Here is an 18,181-nt window from a genome sequence, read left to right on the forward strand (position 1 = left end):
TTTTAAAAGTCTTAATTTCTAAAATTAACTAAATCCTTGATTTCTTATAAAGGCCCCAGATTTGCTTCTCCTCTTCCCCATGCAGCCGCAGCGAGCAAAACTCTGGCGGAAGTTGCAGACGCTAAGAAAACAGGTAACAGAGTAAGAGCACAGCGTTCACCCACATCTAGGTAGTTGGTAGGAAACAAGGACAACTGCTCAAAGGGCCTGGCTTTAAGGCAAGGCCTCCAGGGAAGAAAGCTTTACAGAAGTAAAGGGCTTGGATGCGGGAACTAGCGGGAGAAGCGTGCGTGAGCGCCCCCGCCTCCCACAACGTCTCTCAGCGCCCCGCAGCTCACGCACACACGCAGGCAAGTGCGGGCCGGGAAAGCGACGGGCGCGTTATGAAACAAAGGGGAAAGTCTCGGACATCACTAGTTCCGGCCCGGTTCCCAGTGGGGCAAAGCGGAGGGGGCGGACGGGGTAGCCCTGGTCACGCCTGCCTGCTTTCCCCGCCCGGTGACGCGGTGACAGGCCGGGGGATGGCGGCGGCATTTAGGGAGGCCCCTCTCCTCTCCAGAATGTACTTCGCTGACCCCATTAGCGAAGACAGTTGTCCCTGAGGTCCGGGGGGTGGGGGTGGGGGTCATCCGGCTGCGGGCGGCGGGAGGACGCGGAGGCTCTGCGGGGGCTTACCTGGTACTCGATCTCCAGCGTGGCCTTGAGGGGCATGGGCTGATAAAAGCACTCCTTGCGTCCGGCCGGAAGGGTGATGGTGAAGTCGCTGTCCAGCGAAGGCGAGAAGCCCGACGCCGCAGGCGGCAGCAGCACCAAAGGGCCGGCAGCCAGCAACAGAGAGAGGGGGATCCAGACCCTGGGCTCGTCCATCTCGTTCGGGTCTGGCAACAGCTGGGCGGGCTTGGGACCTTCCGGTTTCCTGAAACGGTGGCAAGCGTCCTCTCTTCACCGGAGACTCGCCAAGAGGATTTACTTGGAGTCTCGGGCGGCTGTCCACCGGTCACCCCCGGACAACGCTATGCCGCTGCAGCCGGTCCCGCTCACAGCCTCAGCCCTGGAACTTGCAACTCTTCTCACCAAGGACCCCTACTCGTCCGCTCATGGGGGCAAAACGCAAACCAGATCCACAGCCACTCTCTACCGGGCGCCCGAGATGTCCACGCCAGTACCTCCGCAGCTCTCGCCAACACAAGCCAACCGGTGAGTAAGGGCTAGAACACCGGGTGAGGACTTTCGGTAAGTTACGCCCCACAGAAGGGACCTTTCAGCTTCCCCCTTCCGCCGTAGTCCTCTCGGAAGGATTGTGGGAAATGTAGTTCCTGGGATTGCCGAAGGGCGCAACCTGGACCAGCCTCCTGGACTACAGTCCCCGAAAGGCCTTGTGCGCCTCCCGGACGCGTCTTGCGCTTGCGCAGGATAGGGGAGTCGGGAAGGGGGTGTTTTTAACGGTTCCCGCGGCTGTTACAAACCAGAGGTATCTGGGAGGCGTGCGACGTGGAAGCTTAGGGAGGAGGCCGCTCGGACCTTTCCCAAAGCGGGCCTAATTAGACAGGCCTCAGGCCGTCGCAGCAGAAGGCAGAGGAGAAGCAGAGGCGCTCGCTGCCTCGGGGTTGGGTTCTGCCTTCAAACACTGCCCCTGCGGCGGCGGCGGCGGGCGATCAGTTCCGAGAGACAAGCCTAGAACCGGGCCTGGGCAGAGCGCCGTTGTCCATCTCTCGTCCGCCGGAGGGAGCCATGAACTCGGGTTCCCATCGCTCCCTCGCCTCTCTGGGGTGGTCGGAGCCTGACAGGATTGGCTCTCTTTCCTCAAGAAAAGGGAGAAGCCACATTACTGCCTTTACGTCCTCAAGGCACGTCTTGGGTCCTGGTTCAGACCTTAATTGGGGGCTGAAGGACAGTTTCCCGTCCTCTTCCTCCTCAAGTCACAGCAGCCTCCATCCGAGAGCTTCTTTAAGGTGTGTGTCTATAGAGGATTCTGCCCCGGACGCCCTCGGCAGAAAGCGGAGAGCCTAGAGAAGTTTGCTGGAAGGGGGAGGGGGAAACGTCACCCCTAATTCTCTGTCAGCCGATTCGTGCCCAGTTGTGTTACCGAGGATGCGAAGGGTCCGGAGGTCGCGGGTGGAGGTGGTGGGAAGAGAGCATTAAAAGTAGACTGTTCATAATACTAGTACTGCTTTTTGATGTTTATTACAGAAAGTTTGCCAGCCTAAGTTGGTAATGAATTCTGTCCAGCAAAAGCTGCTCTCCTTGGCATCTTCATTGTTCAAAAAACTTAAAACACTGTCAAAAAAAACTAGCTATAATCATCTTGAATAAATTCATTGTTCTTGGACTTTGACATGACGTAGAAGAGTAGGAGGGAAATGTTGATTCCTTAGGAGTTATTACTGCCTTTTTATGTGCTGTGGTACAAGAAGCCGATTTGTAATAAGCGAGGAGACAAAAGTAACCTTTCTCCCCATAAACGCCCCAAGAATCTGTGTGCGCATATATGTACACACATTTGCATATTTATGCATAGTCACTTTTATGGACATATGCCAATAGGCTTCTTATTATTCTTAGCTATTAATTGGGAGAATTTTACATTAAATATATATATTCAAATTCAATAAAATAGCTAACAAATTCTATTTTAGTGTTGGACTCCTTTCCTATAGTTCATTTTATACCCCATTTCCCCCTGTATTTCCCTTTTTCTTCACAGGGAGTTAGACATCAGGTTTAAAAGGTAAGACAGGATGGTGAAGAGAATCTGTGAGTTAGCCCATTTTCTCGGGAAAAATTAATTAAAGCCAAAAAGAAATTTTGAGAATTCCAGTCAGTTCAGCATATGGTATTTTGGTGTCTGTGAAGTTACTCCGAAAATTTCCAATGCAACTGATTTGGCAATAGTTACTAGTTACTAGGATTGTAAACTATTTAGTTCCTCCCTCGCTTCTTCAGTAGGTGTATTATCTCATATTTTGGGGGGAGCAGGGAATTCGGAGAGCAGTGTCATAATAAGTCGGGGACATGCTAATAAGAGTGTTAAGAGGTTGGAGAGATAGTTAATGATGTGCAGAGTTTAAGGGCCCTGAGAGAGCAATTTAATTTCAGGTTTAGAAAGAAAGATTATATAAAAGAAGCAAAATTGTCATAATCCTAAATTAATACAACTACTTTTGTCATTGAAATACTAATGTATAAGCAAAATAACGTTTTGGTCATGTATACTTATTGTGTATCTAATTTATATTTTAATGTATTTAACATCTACTGGTCATCCTGCCATCTAGGGGAGGGAGTGGGGGGGTAAGAGGTGAAAAATTGGAACAAGAGGTTTGGCAATTGTTAATGCTGTAAAGTTACCCATGCATATATCCTGTAAATAAAAGGCTATTAAATAAATAAATAAAAAAAAGAAATACTAATGTATAAAAAATGGGATTTTGTGGGAGATGAAGGGAAAAGTTTGTGTTTCTAAAAGTATAATATTCACAACTTTAGAGGTGCTAATTGAAGATTAATCTTTTCTAATTTGGATAAAACTTTTCTTTTTTTTTTCTTTTTTTTATTATAGCTTTTTATTTACAAGATAGGTAATTTTTCAGTATTGACAGTTGCAAAACCTTTTGTTCCAACTTTTCCCCTCCTTCCCCCAACCCTTTCCCCCAGATGGCAGGTTGACCAATACATGTTAAATATGTTAAAGTATAAGCTAAATACAATATATGTATACATGTCCAAACAGTTATTTTGCTGTACAAAAGGAATTGGACTTTGAAATAGTGTACTATTAACCTGTGAAGGAAATCAAAAATGCAGGCAGACAAAAATAGAAGGATTGGGAATTCTATATAGTGGTTCATAGTCATCTTCCAGAGTTCTTTCTCTGGGTGTAACTGGTATAATTCATTACTGCTCTGTTGGAACTGATTTGGTTCATCTCATTGCTGGAGATAGCCAGGTCCATCAGAATTGATCATCATATAGTATTGTTGTTGAAGTATACAATGATCTTCTGGTCCTACTCATTTTACTCAGTATCAGTTCATGTAAGTTTCTCCAGGCCTTTCTGAAATCCTCCTGCTGGTCATTTCTTATAGAACAAAAATGTTCCATAATGTTCATATACCACAACTTATTCAAGTATTCTCCAACTGATGGGCATCCACTCAGTTTCCAATTTCTAACCCTAACCCTAAATGCCACAAACATTCGTGCACATATAGGTCCCTTTCCCTTCTTTAAAATCTCTTTGGGATATAAGCCCAGTAGTAACACTCCTGGATCAAAGGGTATGCATAGTTTGACAACTTTTTGAGCATACTTCCAAATCGCTCGCCAGAATGGCTGGATGTGTTCACAATTCTACCAACAATGTATCAGTGACCCAGTTTTCCCACATTGGATAAAACTTTTAAAAGTAAAATCAGTATGGATTGGGCTGAGCAGTTTTGCCAGTGATAGCTACAACCTCATGAGCTTTATTTTGTAGCTCTTTATTGTGACATTTTATTACAAAGTCCCTCAAATTCCTTTTTCTATATAATTATACTGGTGTGATAAAAATCATGTTTTTTATATAGGGAATATTTGAACCAGTTTTGGAAAACAAAACCAGGAAACTGTTGAAATTGGGTTTTTATGCAATACAAATAAGAATAAATATAAAACCAAACAGTTAATGAATTTGGATTAGGTAATAAGATTATCCAACATGATTGAGAGTCAGATTTTTTATTGACTTGATACTTTTAAGTAAAATAGAAAATCCACTAATTTTTACATTATGAAAGAAAAAGCTGAAATTAATCAACTTAATCTGAAGATTTTAGATTTGAAAATTGCTAATGTTAAACAATAAAATCATCTCGTAATTTAGAGATTAATATAAGTTTAGAAGTAGAAGGGATTTTAGAGGTAATTTAGTCTAACTCTTTAATTTTTCTAAATGAGGAAATGAAGTTGAGAGAAGTTATGTGACATATCAAAAAAGCTAATAAAAGAATGTGCCTTTTCCCCCCTAGCCAAATAGAACCCACTACACTGGAATACTACGGTAAAGATAATGAAGAAGAAAATCTGTTAGCAAATGTTGCTTCATTAAGAAATGAATTAGAGAAAACAGAATGGAGCTTACAGAATTTAGAAGAGCTTTCTATGTAAGTGATTAAATAATTTTTAGAATTATGTACATTATGCCTAAATTTATTGTCCTGTCAGGAAAATTGAAAATTCTGAAATTTTTTTCTTCCCAGATTAGGAAAAACTAGTCCACAATTAAAAAATAAAAACGTTCTATTTTGAAAAACATTCACATTAAGAAAAAATTGTAGCATGGAATCAAATAATCCTAGTAATTTCAAATTGGGAAATCTGAATTACATATCATATTTTTCCTTATAGATGAAAAAACTAAAATCTGGACATATGGGCCCCTCATCTTATCTCTAAAAGTATTGTAGCAAGCTCCTAACTAGTATTTCTTTTTCCTTGTTTTCTCCTTTCCAGTCCATTCTACACCTGGCTATTCAATAATCTTCCTAATAAAATTATGACCATGGTATTCCTCTGCTTAAAAAAAAAAAAAATCTCTTTAGTCAGACTTTTCATTGTGTAATGTAAACTTTGTAACATGGCATTTAAAGTGTCCTACAGTCTAATCCTATTCTATTTTTCCAAACTATTTTCACATTATTTCTTTATAAATATTCTGTGTATACAGACTAAACTATTAACTTTTCCTTATGACTAGACTATTTTCTCATCTCTTTTTTAGGATCCTTTTCACATTAGGTGTTCCTTTAAACTTTCTTAGAACACTTTTCGACTGTCCCCCATATCACCTTTACTCTTAAGTGGATAATCTCCTTGAAGAGAGGTAGGGGAATGACTTTTCACTTTTGTCTATGCCTCTCAATTACCCAGAAAAATCTTGATTGAATTTGATAAATTTAAAAAAATATTTAAATTGTGATTTAAAATTTATGTACGAAGGTTAAAGTTAGTCTTTTAGTACTCTATGAAGAGAAATCTTGGCTGTTCTGTAACTTTAGAAGATTGATGATTTGCTCATGAGCAAGAAGTGGACTTTGGATTTTAATTTTTAAAGAAATAAAATTTAAATAGAAGAACCAGTAACTTCAAATATATGAATCCATTATTTCTTTTTTAAAATTTTTCATTTCTTTGAACTTAAGAGCTTTTTTCATTTATTTACTTAAGGGGTAGAAGAATTTTTTTTCTTTTTCTTCCTAGTACTGATGCAGTTGACACTTCTGAGAATGGTATCCATCCAACAAGGTTTGAGAGACTCTCGGTGGATGATCTTGTTCAACCTTTCCACCCTGGACTTATAAATTATTCTACTCATAAAAATGCTGGTAAAATGCCTTACAGCAATAGTGATTTCCAAAGAAAATCAAGAGACAAGGTTATTATTATTTTTAGCTTTATTTTAATAAAACATTTCTTCTCTGAATGTGTTATGGTTTTTATAGAGACTGTCATTATCTATTGTATTTCTCATAACTCTAGTATATAGTTTTGAGCACAGAGACAATACAATGCTTGTTCATATTTCCTTCCTAAAAAGTGTCAGTTTTAGGGCAAGTGATATTTTCTATCTTTTATATCAGTTATCTTTTGTATTTATACAGTTTATTTGCACAACTGAATTTTAGCTACATGAAAGTAAGACTTGTCATCTATTTCCTTGTTTTTCAGCTCCACCCCCACCTCCACCTATGATGGGTGCTTGGATTTTGATTTTATTGTTTGATTATGGTGGCAGTTTCTTAACCAATAAAAGGGTCTGCTCTTAACTAAGAGGAAATATTTCTTAATAGTAGACCCTATTATTGCTATACTTATTATCCCTAGGATTCAGAAATTAATAGTACTCATTATGGCTACTTTAATAATTTTTCCAGTTCTGGGAACTGAACAATTTTGTTTTTTAAGGAATCTGCATGACTATTTCAATGAACTTGATTCAAGCCAGAAGATAGAAGTAATTCCTAAATTCCTACACATGCTATGAAGGATGATAGGATTTAAGACTGGAAGCCACATCAGAGATGACATCTAGTCTAATGCGCTTACTTTACATATAAGGAAACTAAGACACAAAGAGATTAAGCAGTTTAGCCAAGGTTGCCCACAAATAGTGAACCACACTGCCAACCATATCTAGTACTCTTTCTTCTATTCTATGAAATCCAGAAGACTATTACATATTCTCCTAACTAAATGCCTTAACTAAGTCATATTTATTAATTTTTTTAATTAAACTTTTTATTCACAAAGCATATGCATGGGAAATTTTTCCAACATTGACCCCTGCATATACCCTGCCGCAAATTTTACCCTTCTTTCCCCCATCCTCTACCCCACTTGGCAGGTAGTCCAATACATGCCAAATATGCCAAAATACATGCCAGATCAATATGTATACATTCACACAGCCATCTAGTTGCGCAAGAAAAATCAGATCAAGAAGGAAGAAAAACATTTATTTATTACTATTATTTGAAAATAGTAAATCCACCTGGACTGACTCCACTTTCTGACTGACCTAGCTGTAAAGAAATGGTTAGCACTCATTGACTGACAAAACTGTTGTTAATTTTTATTTCTCATTTATAATGTAAAATAACTTTGTTTTTTAAAAGTAAGATGATCCAAAATAGATGACTCTTTTTTTTGCTGTAGTCTTATGTTGCATCTTCTATCACTAACACAAGTGTGGATCAGGAAAATAAAGGCCTCCGGGAGAAACTGAATAAACTTCGCCAACATAATGCGTCTTTGATCTCTCAGAATCATGCCCTAATGAATAAAATAGAATCTCTCCATTTTGAATTGACGCAATCAAGAACAAAAGTATGTATCCTAAAATGGTAAATACTTATGTTTAGGGTAAAAAGCAATTTATCCTTTTTTACATTTCCTGATTAAAGAAAAATATTATTCTGGTGTTTAGTATTGCTTATTTCTTGATCAGTTTTATTTATAGCTATTGTATAATACCAATTAGAGTTTTTTAGAGTAGGACAACTATTGGTATTATATACTCTGGGGTAATGGAAAGCTGGTTCCCCTTCCTTTATATGTAGTGCCACCCCTTACCATCTCTCCCTGCATAACTGGAGATGCTTAAAATGTTAAGGTTAATGGTAAGTAAATATGACCTTCAGATCAATAAAAGAGGAGGGGGGAAACAGGGTTGTTTCTTTTGATACTTAGGTCCTGAAAGGAAAGAGGTTGGTGGTTACCTCCTGAAACTTAATTGCATTTATCAGTTTTGTAATTCATCATTGGGGGTGGTGCTCAGTTTCACTTTACAGATGAGGAAACAGGCTCAGAGAGACTAAATATGTTTTTGTGTTTCAGATTTGTGTTCTTGAAAATACTCAGTCACAGTCTTTTAGCGTCCCAATTTTAGAAGAACAGATTATAAATTTGGAAGCAGAAGTTTCAGCTCAAGATAAAGTTTTGAGGTAGAAAATAAGAAATATTCTATATTATTATCTTAAATGTATGGCCTTGTTAAATTTTTGTTTTTTTCTCTTATATTCTTAATGGTCAGTGGCATTCAATTTTTTAGAAATAGTGCCCAATGTTCACTGAATCTAATCTTCATTCAGAGCCTTCCTTTCCATTATGATGCATTTTTTATGTATAGTGATATATTTGTTTCTTGTGCTACTTCATTAAAATATACATTTCTAATAATTAGAGATATATGATATATAAAATTCTCTATCTTATTTTTGTTACATTTTATACCATCATGTAATGGAGGATACTAATCTTCACTGGCAGAAAAACAAACACACCACAAATGGGATGTTTTGAGATTTGCACTCTTCTCATTTTACTTAATTTTCTGGTAGAGAGGAACCAGAAACTGAAAGGGAAAAAAGTTGATGAAAATAGCTGAGCAAATAGCTATTTCATTTGGAAAAAGTTTTTCTCTTTCCTTATAACTTAAGATAAAGACTAAGTTTCATGCAGAATACTTATTCTGCAGAGGAAGTAAAATAAGTAGTAGTTGAAAACAAGTCATATTCTCCAGGTGCAATTCAAATTAATGGGAAAGAGTTATTTGAATACTGTTATTGGATCACATTACAAAATGCAGTAATTGAGCCAAAAAAAGACTAAACCTGTTATACCTTCTGACTAAAGTTTGAACTAGTTAATTTTCTTATCCTTTTTGATACAATCAGACCTTGAAAACAAAGTGTTTAAAATCATAGGATCGTAGATTTAAAGATAGGAGGATCTTCAGAAGGCTCAAGAGAGGCTAAGGGCCCCTTGCCTACAGTTACATGAATAGTAATCCACTAATCAGTGATGGAGGGTAGCTTTACTCTTTCCAGTGTACTTTTTCTTCCTAATAAATTGCTTATTTAGTAGTGGTATTGGAATAAAAATGAAGAAAGGTAATCATAGAATAAAGAATAAATTTATCAAGAATTGTTACCTTCTCATAACCCTCACTGTCTTGTTTGCTGCTTTAATTCCTTTATTCAGTCAGCCGACAATCATTGAGCCCCAGCTACATACTCTGACCCCTATTGGCCTCTGTTGGCACACAAAGAGGAATAGTGGGGCTTCTTTGACCTGGAGCAGCTTGCTGTCATTCTTCCTAGATTCCTTTGATGAAGAAGGGCATTGAGAAGGAGGAGAGGTGGCTAATGTTTTGGATTAAGGAGGCCTCTGGGTAGAGGGGACTCTTACTATTCCTAGAGCTATATTCGGAGTAGAGGTCAATTAGTGACAAGACATGGGAGGAAATAAAACTGAAATGGATAGGTGGTAGTGTTGGTTCTTATTGTCATTTCCCTTACTTAACCAGACATCCCATTCTGGTTCATTTGCTAAACTATTTCCCAATGTTAGTTATATGAGTAAGCAGCAAAATTTCCCTAATGAACATAGCAAGAAAGACTAGATAGCAAATTCCTGAGCTTCTAGAAAAACGAAGTATCATTGTGGCTGATATTTGGTCATGGATTGTGTGTAATTCTGATTATGTTAATATTTACTTGACAATATATATATAGTGCTTCATGGTTTGCAAAATACCTTACAATTTCTCATTTTATCCTCATGATGGCACTGGGAGATATGTGCTATTATTATCCCTATTTTATAGTTGAGGAAATTGTGACTGATAGATTAAATGACTTGCCCAAGTCAAACAGTCAGTGCCTAAAGTTGGATCTGAATTCGGGTCTTTCTGAGGTGTTTCATCGCTTTATCCATTGCATTTCTAATTGCTTCAAAACAATTTGTTTTACCTTCAATTAAATAGGTATTAAGCTTATGAAAATATCTGAACTTTCCTTCCTGTGGTAGAAAACAAGCCTATAAAAATGACTGTCCTGCATCTGAATATAAGAAATATTGATGAAATCACAGAAATATATTATTTTTTCAAAATATATATGGATGCTTTTGTATTTAATGAAATATAAACATTGAAATTAATGATAATTTTTCTCATCACTACATACTAATTATTGTCATGGGAGTTATTATTCATTACTATATATTCATTACCATGTTGTTTTCATTAAAAATATTAAATGGATTGAATTTTGAAACTTGAGGAACATAATGCTGACTTACTGAGCTAAGAGGTTAATTCAAGAAATGTCAGATTCAGAATTTTCTCTTTGCACTGTTTTTGGAGACAACTTAATTGTCTCCTATAGGAATATACTACCCTATAATGTATACAAAATACCAGAATTCTAAAATAATCTTTTCTTTATTGTCTTAAAACCTCATGCTCATTTCTTTTCATAGGGAAGCAGAAGATAAATTAGAACAGAGCCAGAAAACAGTGATTGAAAAGGAACAAAGTTTACAGAAATGGAAAGAGGAATGTTCAAATTTGAAACTGGATTTGTTTGAACAAAATAAACAAGGAAAGAGGTATTTAAAAATTGAAATCATTTTTAATTCTAGCAAATATAAGGGAACATTTTAATTATCTATACTTATAATTAAGTATTTTTAACAGGTGGGTAATTTAAATAGGAATTTTGAAATCAACTGGTTTAAATATTTTTAATGAGAATTCTGTAATGTCAGCATTTTTTCTTCATTTGATATTGAGAATTTCATCTCTTGTAGAAGTGTGTTAGCAGAGTTTCATAATTTTTTCCAGCTTGGTTCAGCAGTATACTGAAGGAGGAAGGTCAGTGGATGTTTGCAATAATCTAGGACTGAGCTTGACAAGCAAGACAAGATTGTCTATCAGATAAAGAGGCAAGGGATGGGGGAGAAGAGGATAGTCTAACCGACTCACTAAGGGGGTCAAGATGGGGAAGGGAGGGAGAGTGTAGTCCATGAAGGGATGATGGCCTGCTAAAGAACAAACATTTTTGAGGATATTGGAGTTCGCAATGAGGATGATGAATTTGGTTTGGGGTTGCAAAGCCGAGAAAGAGATAAAATAGAGATTATAATTAGATAAAGGAATTTGAGAATTCATGAATGTAGAAGTAGTGAATTTGTATGTGATGGCCATATTAAAGATATGACCATGTATTTGGGGGACTGAGAAAATAGGTTGTGGAAAATGAGTAAGTTGAGGACCTTGGAGATTAGGGTGTTTAAATCAGTTTTAATTCTGTTGACTGTCACTTTCCTCCTTGGTATAAACTCTAATAGCTCCTTATCACTTCTTGGATCACACATGAAATATTCAAAGCCCTTTCACTAACCCTGGTTTTCTTTTGTCTTATTCCCATTCATCCTTTTCCTGCATTCTTATCATTCACCCAAACTTACCTTCCTTCTATTACAATGGTAATCTCCATGCCTGAAATGTGCCTTCCTTCCTTCCTCTTATCCTTACTTTCCTTTAAAACTCAGTTTAAGTGTCACAGGAGTCCCTTCCTGAATTCTCCAGCTACCAGTGCCTTCCCTGTCAAAAAATACTTTTCATCTGTTTTGTGTGTCTATATAGTCACATGTCTGTTTCCCACTAGTAACATAAGCTGGAACTGTTTCATTTCCCTTTTGTCTTTGTACTACCCCTAATGGTTGGGATATAATAAATGCTGATTCATTGGTTGAAGTTGATAATAGAGGTAAATAATGCTTTATCCACAGTAGCTTCTTGGTCAATATTAAGTTAGCACATCAATGAAAATCTCACAAAAAAGTGGACACATGTCTGATTTTAGTCTCCAAAATTAATAATACAGGGATTGGAGATGCTTCAGAAAAGAAAGCTTTACTTTCTTCATTTGATATTGAGATTTCTTCAAAATCTCGTCAAGAATGGGAGGAAAGGCAAACCTAATTTGTCAGTCCCAGAACTATTGAAGGCAGAAAGTAGTCTTCGTTCTCTTTATTCCCTAGATCTATCTACTGGAAGTGTCATTTGTTTCCCTTTTTCTAACTTAGGTTTTATATATACAGAACTAGCTTCTCTATATCAAACAGAAATTGTGTCATGTTAGCAACATGATGCTATACCAACAAAAGCCATGCTGTACCAACATAGCAATACCAACAATAGAAGGAGGAACTAAACAGGAATTAAAATAGTATAAGGTAAATTTTAGACATTTTCTTCCTTTGTCTTCATATCTCCATTTCCATTCACAGTCATGGGAACATAATATTGCTTATTTATGGCATATTTGAATATTTGCAAAGTGCTTTCCATTTCTCTTTTGAGTCTCACAAAAATATATGGGTAATCCTATAGGTATTATCTCCTTATTTTAGAGATGAGGAAACTGTGTGTTAGAGAGGTTAAGTATCTTGCCTGCAGTTACATAGGATCAGACGAAGAATTTGAGCCCAAAGTCCTTCCTCCTTCAAATCTAGCAAAATCTCTTTTTGCTTTGGAATTCTATAGTCCTATTCATTTTTGAGTTATTCTACTTGAGCTAGGTAGAGAGAGTGACTGGGGAAGCAACATTCTGGCAACTAGTTTACACAAACTATTCCATTCTTCTTTTACATGTGCTTTTCCCAAGACAGAGGGACAATGAATGGTAACAATATAAATAAATTTAAAATAATATTGATTTCTTCCCCATCATAATTTTGTTCTTCTGCTCCTTATCATTGCTTCCATTGGGAAAAAAAAAAAGTATAGTTTTTAAAAGCTTTTTTTTTTTTATCCTTACAAGGGATTTTGTTTGAAGACTTGTATTTCTCTACTTTATACATGCTTGTTGAATGAATGGCCACCAATGTGTTAGCTATTATTCTATTTTGTATCATTTGCAAATTTTACAAACGTAATCTAAGCCTTTTTCCAAGACTGATAAAAATGTTGAATGATATAATGTTAAGAATACTTGACGAGAGAGAGACCCCTCTCATAGTTGACATCAGACTCTCATTAGCCTGCCACTAGGCCTTTCTGAATTATGACTATAACTACTTGAATAGCTTTTTACAGCTACCCAAGTGAATTTTCTGAAGTGAGGATCTGAGCACATCACCATAATCTGTAAACTCCAGTAGCTCTCTATTGCATTCAGGGTTAAATATAAAAACCTTTGGCATTCACAGCCTTCTATAACTTAATCCCACCCACCCCTATCTTTCTAATCTTTTGAAATTATTATTTTTGTTTTTAACATTTCTTCAGAAATTTTGAGTTCCAAATTCTCTCCTTCCTTCCAACTCCTCCCTTACCCACTCTTTACAAGGCAAGCAATATGATACCCAGTTTATGAATGAAATCATGAAAACTCTGTCCATATTAGTCATTTTGCAAACAAAAGCAAGAAGAATGAAATGAGAAAGTTAGGCTTCATTTTATATGTTTAGAGCTCATAAATTCTGTCTCTGGAGGAAGAGAGGAATTTTCATTATGAGTTCTTGTCAATTGCCTTGAATGATTGTTTTGTTCAGAGTAGTTGATCTTTCATAGTTGATCATCATTATAGTATTAGTTATTCTGCACAATGTTCCATCCCAATAATAAACCACAACTTGTCCAGCTATTGCCTAGTGGGTAGGTTATCCCTATAATTCCCAATTCTTTGCCACATAAAGGAGTTGCTACAAATACTTGTGTGCAGATAAGTCTTTTCTTCTTTTTCTTTGATCTCTTTGGGATATATATCTAGTGATGGTATTACTGGGTCAAATAACATGATAGTTTTATAACTCTATGGACATAGTTCCAAATTGTTCTCCAGAATGATTAGACCAGCTCACAACTCCACTAGAAATTTATTAATGTCTTTTCCCTCGTCCCCCTCCATAGGTTTGAGGTGGTTTAATTTGCATTTTTCTAATCAGTAGTGATGGTAGAACTTTTTTTTCATATGACTATATTGATAGGTTTGATTTCTTTGGAAAACTGACTTCATATCCTTTGATTATTATCAACTTGGGAATAACTTATGTTTGTAAATTTGATTTAGTTCCATATATATTTGAAAAATGAGACTTAAAAATTTTTTTAATAATAACTTTATTATCAAAATACACGCAATGATAGTTTTCAGACCCTTTGCCCTTGCCAAACCTTGTACTCAAAATTTTTCTCCCTCCCTTCCCCCAGCCCCTCTTCCCTAGACAACAAGCAGTCCAATATATGTTAAACATGTGCAATTCTTCTAAACATATCTCTACATTTACCTTGTCACATAAGAAAAATCAGATCAAAGGGGGAAAAAAATGAGAACAAAAAAAAGCAAACAAACAGCGACAAAAGGTAAAATGTGTACTATGTTGTGATCCGCATTCAGTCCCCATAGTTGTGCTTCTGGATGCAGATAGCTCTCCTCATCCCAAGTGGCCTGAATCACCTCATTGTTGGAAAGAGCCACATTCATCAGAATTGATCATTGTATAATCTTCTTGTAGCCGTGTACAAGGTTCTCTTGGTTCTACTCACTTCACTTAGCATCAGTTCATGTTAGTCTCTCCAGGCCTTTCTGAAATCATTCTACTGATCATTTCTTATAGAACAATAATATTCCATTATGTATATATACCATAACTTATTCAACCATACTCCAGCTGATGGGCATTTCATTCAGTTTCCAGTTCCTTGTCACTACAAAAACCTGCTAGAAATATTTTTGCACATGTGGGCCCCTTTCCCTCCTTTAAAATCTCTTTGGGATACAGGCCCAGTAAATACTACTGGATCAGAGGGTATGTACAATATGATAACATTTTGGGCAAAGTTCAAAATTACTCTCCAGAATGGTTGGATTAATTCACAACTTCACCAGCAATGTATCAGTGTCCCAGTTTTCCCATATCCCCTCCAACCTTTATCATTATTTTTTCCTGTCATCTTAGCCAATCTCAGAGTGTGTAGTAGTACCTCAGTTGTCTTAATTTTCATTTCTCTAATCAATAGTGATTTAGAGCATTTTCATATGACTGGAAATGGCTTTGATTTCTCTATCTGAAAATTGTTCTTTTGACCATTTATCAATTGGAGAATGGCTTGTATTATAATTTTGAGTCAATTTTCTGTTTTAGAAATGAGGCCCTTGTATGTAAAAATTTTTCCCCAGTTTTATGCTTCCCTTCTAATCCTGGCTGCATTGTTTTATGAAAAATGAGGCTTTTAATTGAGAAACTGTAAAATTTTTGATATTATTACTTCATTGTCTCTAGATACCTTTTATCCCTTTTAGTTAGGGCTATTTTTGCTTTTGCTTTGTCTGAGATCATAATTGCTTTCTTTTACTTTAGCTGAAGCATAATAGATTGTGCTCCAGCCATATATTTTAACTTTGTGTTAATGGCTTTTCTATTTCAAGTGTGTCCTTTATAAACAATGTTTATTGTGCTTCTAGTTTCTAATCTATTTTGCTGTCTGTTTCTGTTTTATGGGTGAATTCATCCCTTTGTCTTGCACAGTTAATGATTACTAACTATGCAGTTTTCTCCATTCTGTTTTCTTCTATTTATACTTCTCTCTCTCTCTCTCTCTCTTCTCTCTCTCCCTCCCTCTCTCTCTCTCTCTCTCTCTCTTTATTTCTCTTTCTCTCTCTCTCTCTCTCTCTCTCTCTCTCTTATTGAACTAAGGCACTTCACAAAAAATAAAGAAGATACAGGCCTTGAATTTACAGTTTCAGATCTCAAGGAGTATGTTGAACAGATTAACTTTTAAAATATGTTTTTATTGATGTCTTGTTTTTTTACATAATCATATTTGTCCACACTCTCCCTCCCTCTTGGCTCTGTGTTACCTCTCCTATATAATTCTCCATATAACAACTTGGATTTTTTTAAAGAAAAAAAGATGTCCTTTCCCTCTTTTTACCCTCCTCTTCAAAAGAATTTTCTTTCTGACCACTGCCTCTTTACTCTCTCCTCCTTTTTATCACCTCCCCCTCCTTTTTTTAATCGCTTTTCTCTCCTACCTTCCAACTGAGTGTGTGTATGTATATGTATGTGTATGTATTATATATATTGGGTATAGACAGACATGCATATATTCTTCCTTATATGAACCAGTTCTGATGATATATCAGCTGAAAAAAGTGATAATTTTATTTCTTCTTTGCCTTTATTTATTGTCAGTTTATTTTTCTTATTTTTTTGCAATAGTTAGCCTTTCTAGTACAATATTGAATAATAATGGTGATAATGAACATCCCTGCTTCACTCTTACTGGAAAGGTTTCTAGCTTATCTACATTATAAATAATGCTTGCTCTTAGTTGTAAATGGATACTGCTTATCACTTTAAGGAAAACTCCATTTATTCCTATATTTTCTAGTGTTGCTGGGTTTTTTTTTTTTTTAAACAGGAATGGATATTGTATTTAATCAAAAATTTTTTCTGCATCTATTGAAATAATTATGATTTTTGTTGTTTTTGTTATATATGATCAGTAATGCTTATAGTTTTTCCAATAATGAACCAGACTTGTATTCCTGCTACAAATGCAAGGTTAGTCATAACATATGAGCTTTGTGACATATTGCTGCAATCTTTTTGCTAATATTTTCTTTAAAATTTTGGTATCAATATTTATTTGTGAAATTGGTCTATCTTTTTTTGTTTTAGCTCTCTCTGGATTAAGTATCAATACTATATTTGTGTCATAGAATATGGTAGTTCTTTACCTATGTTTTTTAGTTTATGTAATATTGAAATTTAACTGTTCCTTAAATATGTGGTAGAATTCTCTTGTAAATCTATTTAATCCTAAGGGATTTGGGGGGTTTTGGTTAAGGAGTTCATTTATGATTTATTTGATTTTCTTTTTAAAGATAGGGTTATTTAAGTATTCTATTTCCTGTTAAGATGAACAATTTATATTCTTGTAAATATTCATATATTTTATTAAGATTGTCAGTGTTATTGGTGTTTAGTTGGGTACAATAGTTCCTGATTGTCATTTTTATTTCATCTTCATTGGTTGGAAAATCCCTTTTTTATTTTTGATTCTGGTAATTTAATTTTCTTCTTTTTAAAAATAAAATTAAACAAGGTCTTTTACAAAACCCAGCTTCTAGTTTTATTTCTTAGGCGTTTTTTAGGGGAGGGGTTGGTTTTATTTCAATTTTCTTTACCTTTGATTTTTAGGATGTCTACTTTAGTGTTTAATTGAGGGCTTTTAATTTGTTGGTTTTCTAATTTTTTTATTGCATGTCAAATTTGTTGATCTGCTCTTTTTCTCTCTTATCATTGTAAATGTTTAGAAATATAAGTTTTCCCCTTAGTACTGCTTTTGCTGCATTGTACAAATTTTGATATATTGTCTCCTTTGTCATTATCTTTAATGAAATTATTGATTGCTTCTTTGAATTGTTCTTTGATCCATTCATTCTTTAGGATTAAGTTGCATTTGTTTGTGAGAGGTTTTTTTTATGTCCTAATAATACATGATTAATTTTTGGGACAGTATTTTATGCAGCTGAGAAAAATAGGTAAACTTCCATGTCATAAATCTTATTATATCTAACTTTTCTAAAATTCTCTTTGCTTCTTTTATATTTATTTTGTGCTTAGATTTATCTAGGTCTGAGAAGAGTTAATTTACTGTCTATTTATCCCCATAGCTCATTTATTTTCTAAAATTTGTAAACACTATGCCTTTTGATACATACACACACACACACACACACACACACACACACACACACCCCATTGCTTTCTCAGTCTGAGCTTTGCAAATTGAGTCTATTGACTTGTGTATAGTTGAATAAAGACTGCTGATTGACTCAGT

General features: G+C 35.9%; 1 protein-coding gene across 5 annotated transcripts in view; it reads left to right on the forward strand.

Moving 5' to 3' along the window:
* The first annotated feature begins 676 nt into the window (after positions 1-676).
* The window catches only part of CCDC18 (coiled-coil domain containing 18), a 91,225-nt gene continuing 73,720 nt past the window's right edge, over positions 677-18,181 (forward strand). For 3 of the 5 annotated variants that reach the window (XM_023503381.2, XM_031967091.1, XM_031967095.1), the window contains exons 1-6: positions 677-1,197; positions 5,010-5,144; positions 6,241-6,415; positions 7,696-7,866; positions 8,377-8,483; positions 10,804-10,932. In XM_023503381.2, coding sequence (XP_023359149.1) covers positions 752-1,197; positions 5,010-5,144; positions 6,241-6,415; positions 7,696-7,866; positions 8,377-8,483; positions 10,804-10,932 — 1,163 coding nt within the window. In that variant the 5' untranslated portion in view covers positions 677-751. Of the gene's footprint in view, positions 1,953-5,009; positions 5,145-5,194; positions 5,864-6,240; positions 6,416-7,695; positions 7,867-8,376; positions 8,484-10,803; positions 10,933-18,181 lie in introns of those variants that run through there. The other 2 variants (XM_031967092.1, XM_031967093.1) reach the window with 2 other exon arrangements.

This window comes from Sarcophilus harrisii, chromosome 4, assembly GCF_902635505.1.
Source record: "Sarcophilus harrisii chromosome 4, mSarHar1.11, whole genome shotgun sequence".
NCBI classification, from domain to species: domain Eukaryota; kingdom Metazoa; phylum Chordata; class Mammalia; order Dasyuromorphia; family Dasyuridae; genus Sarcophilus; species Sarcophilus harrisii.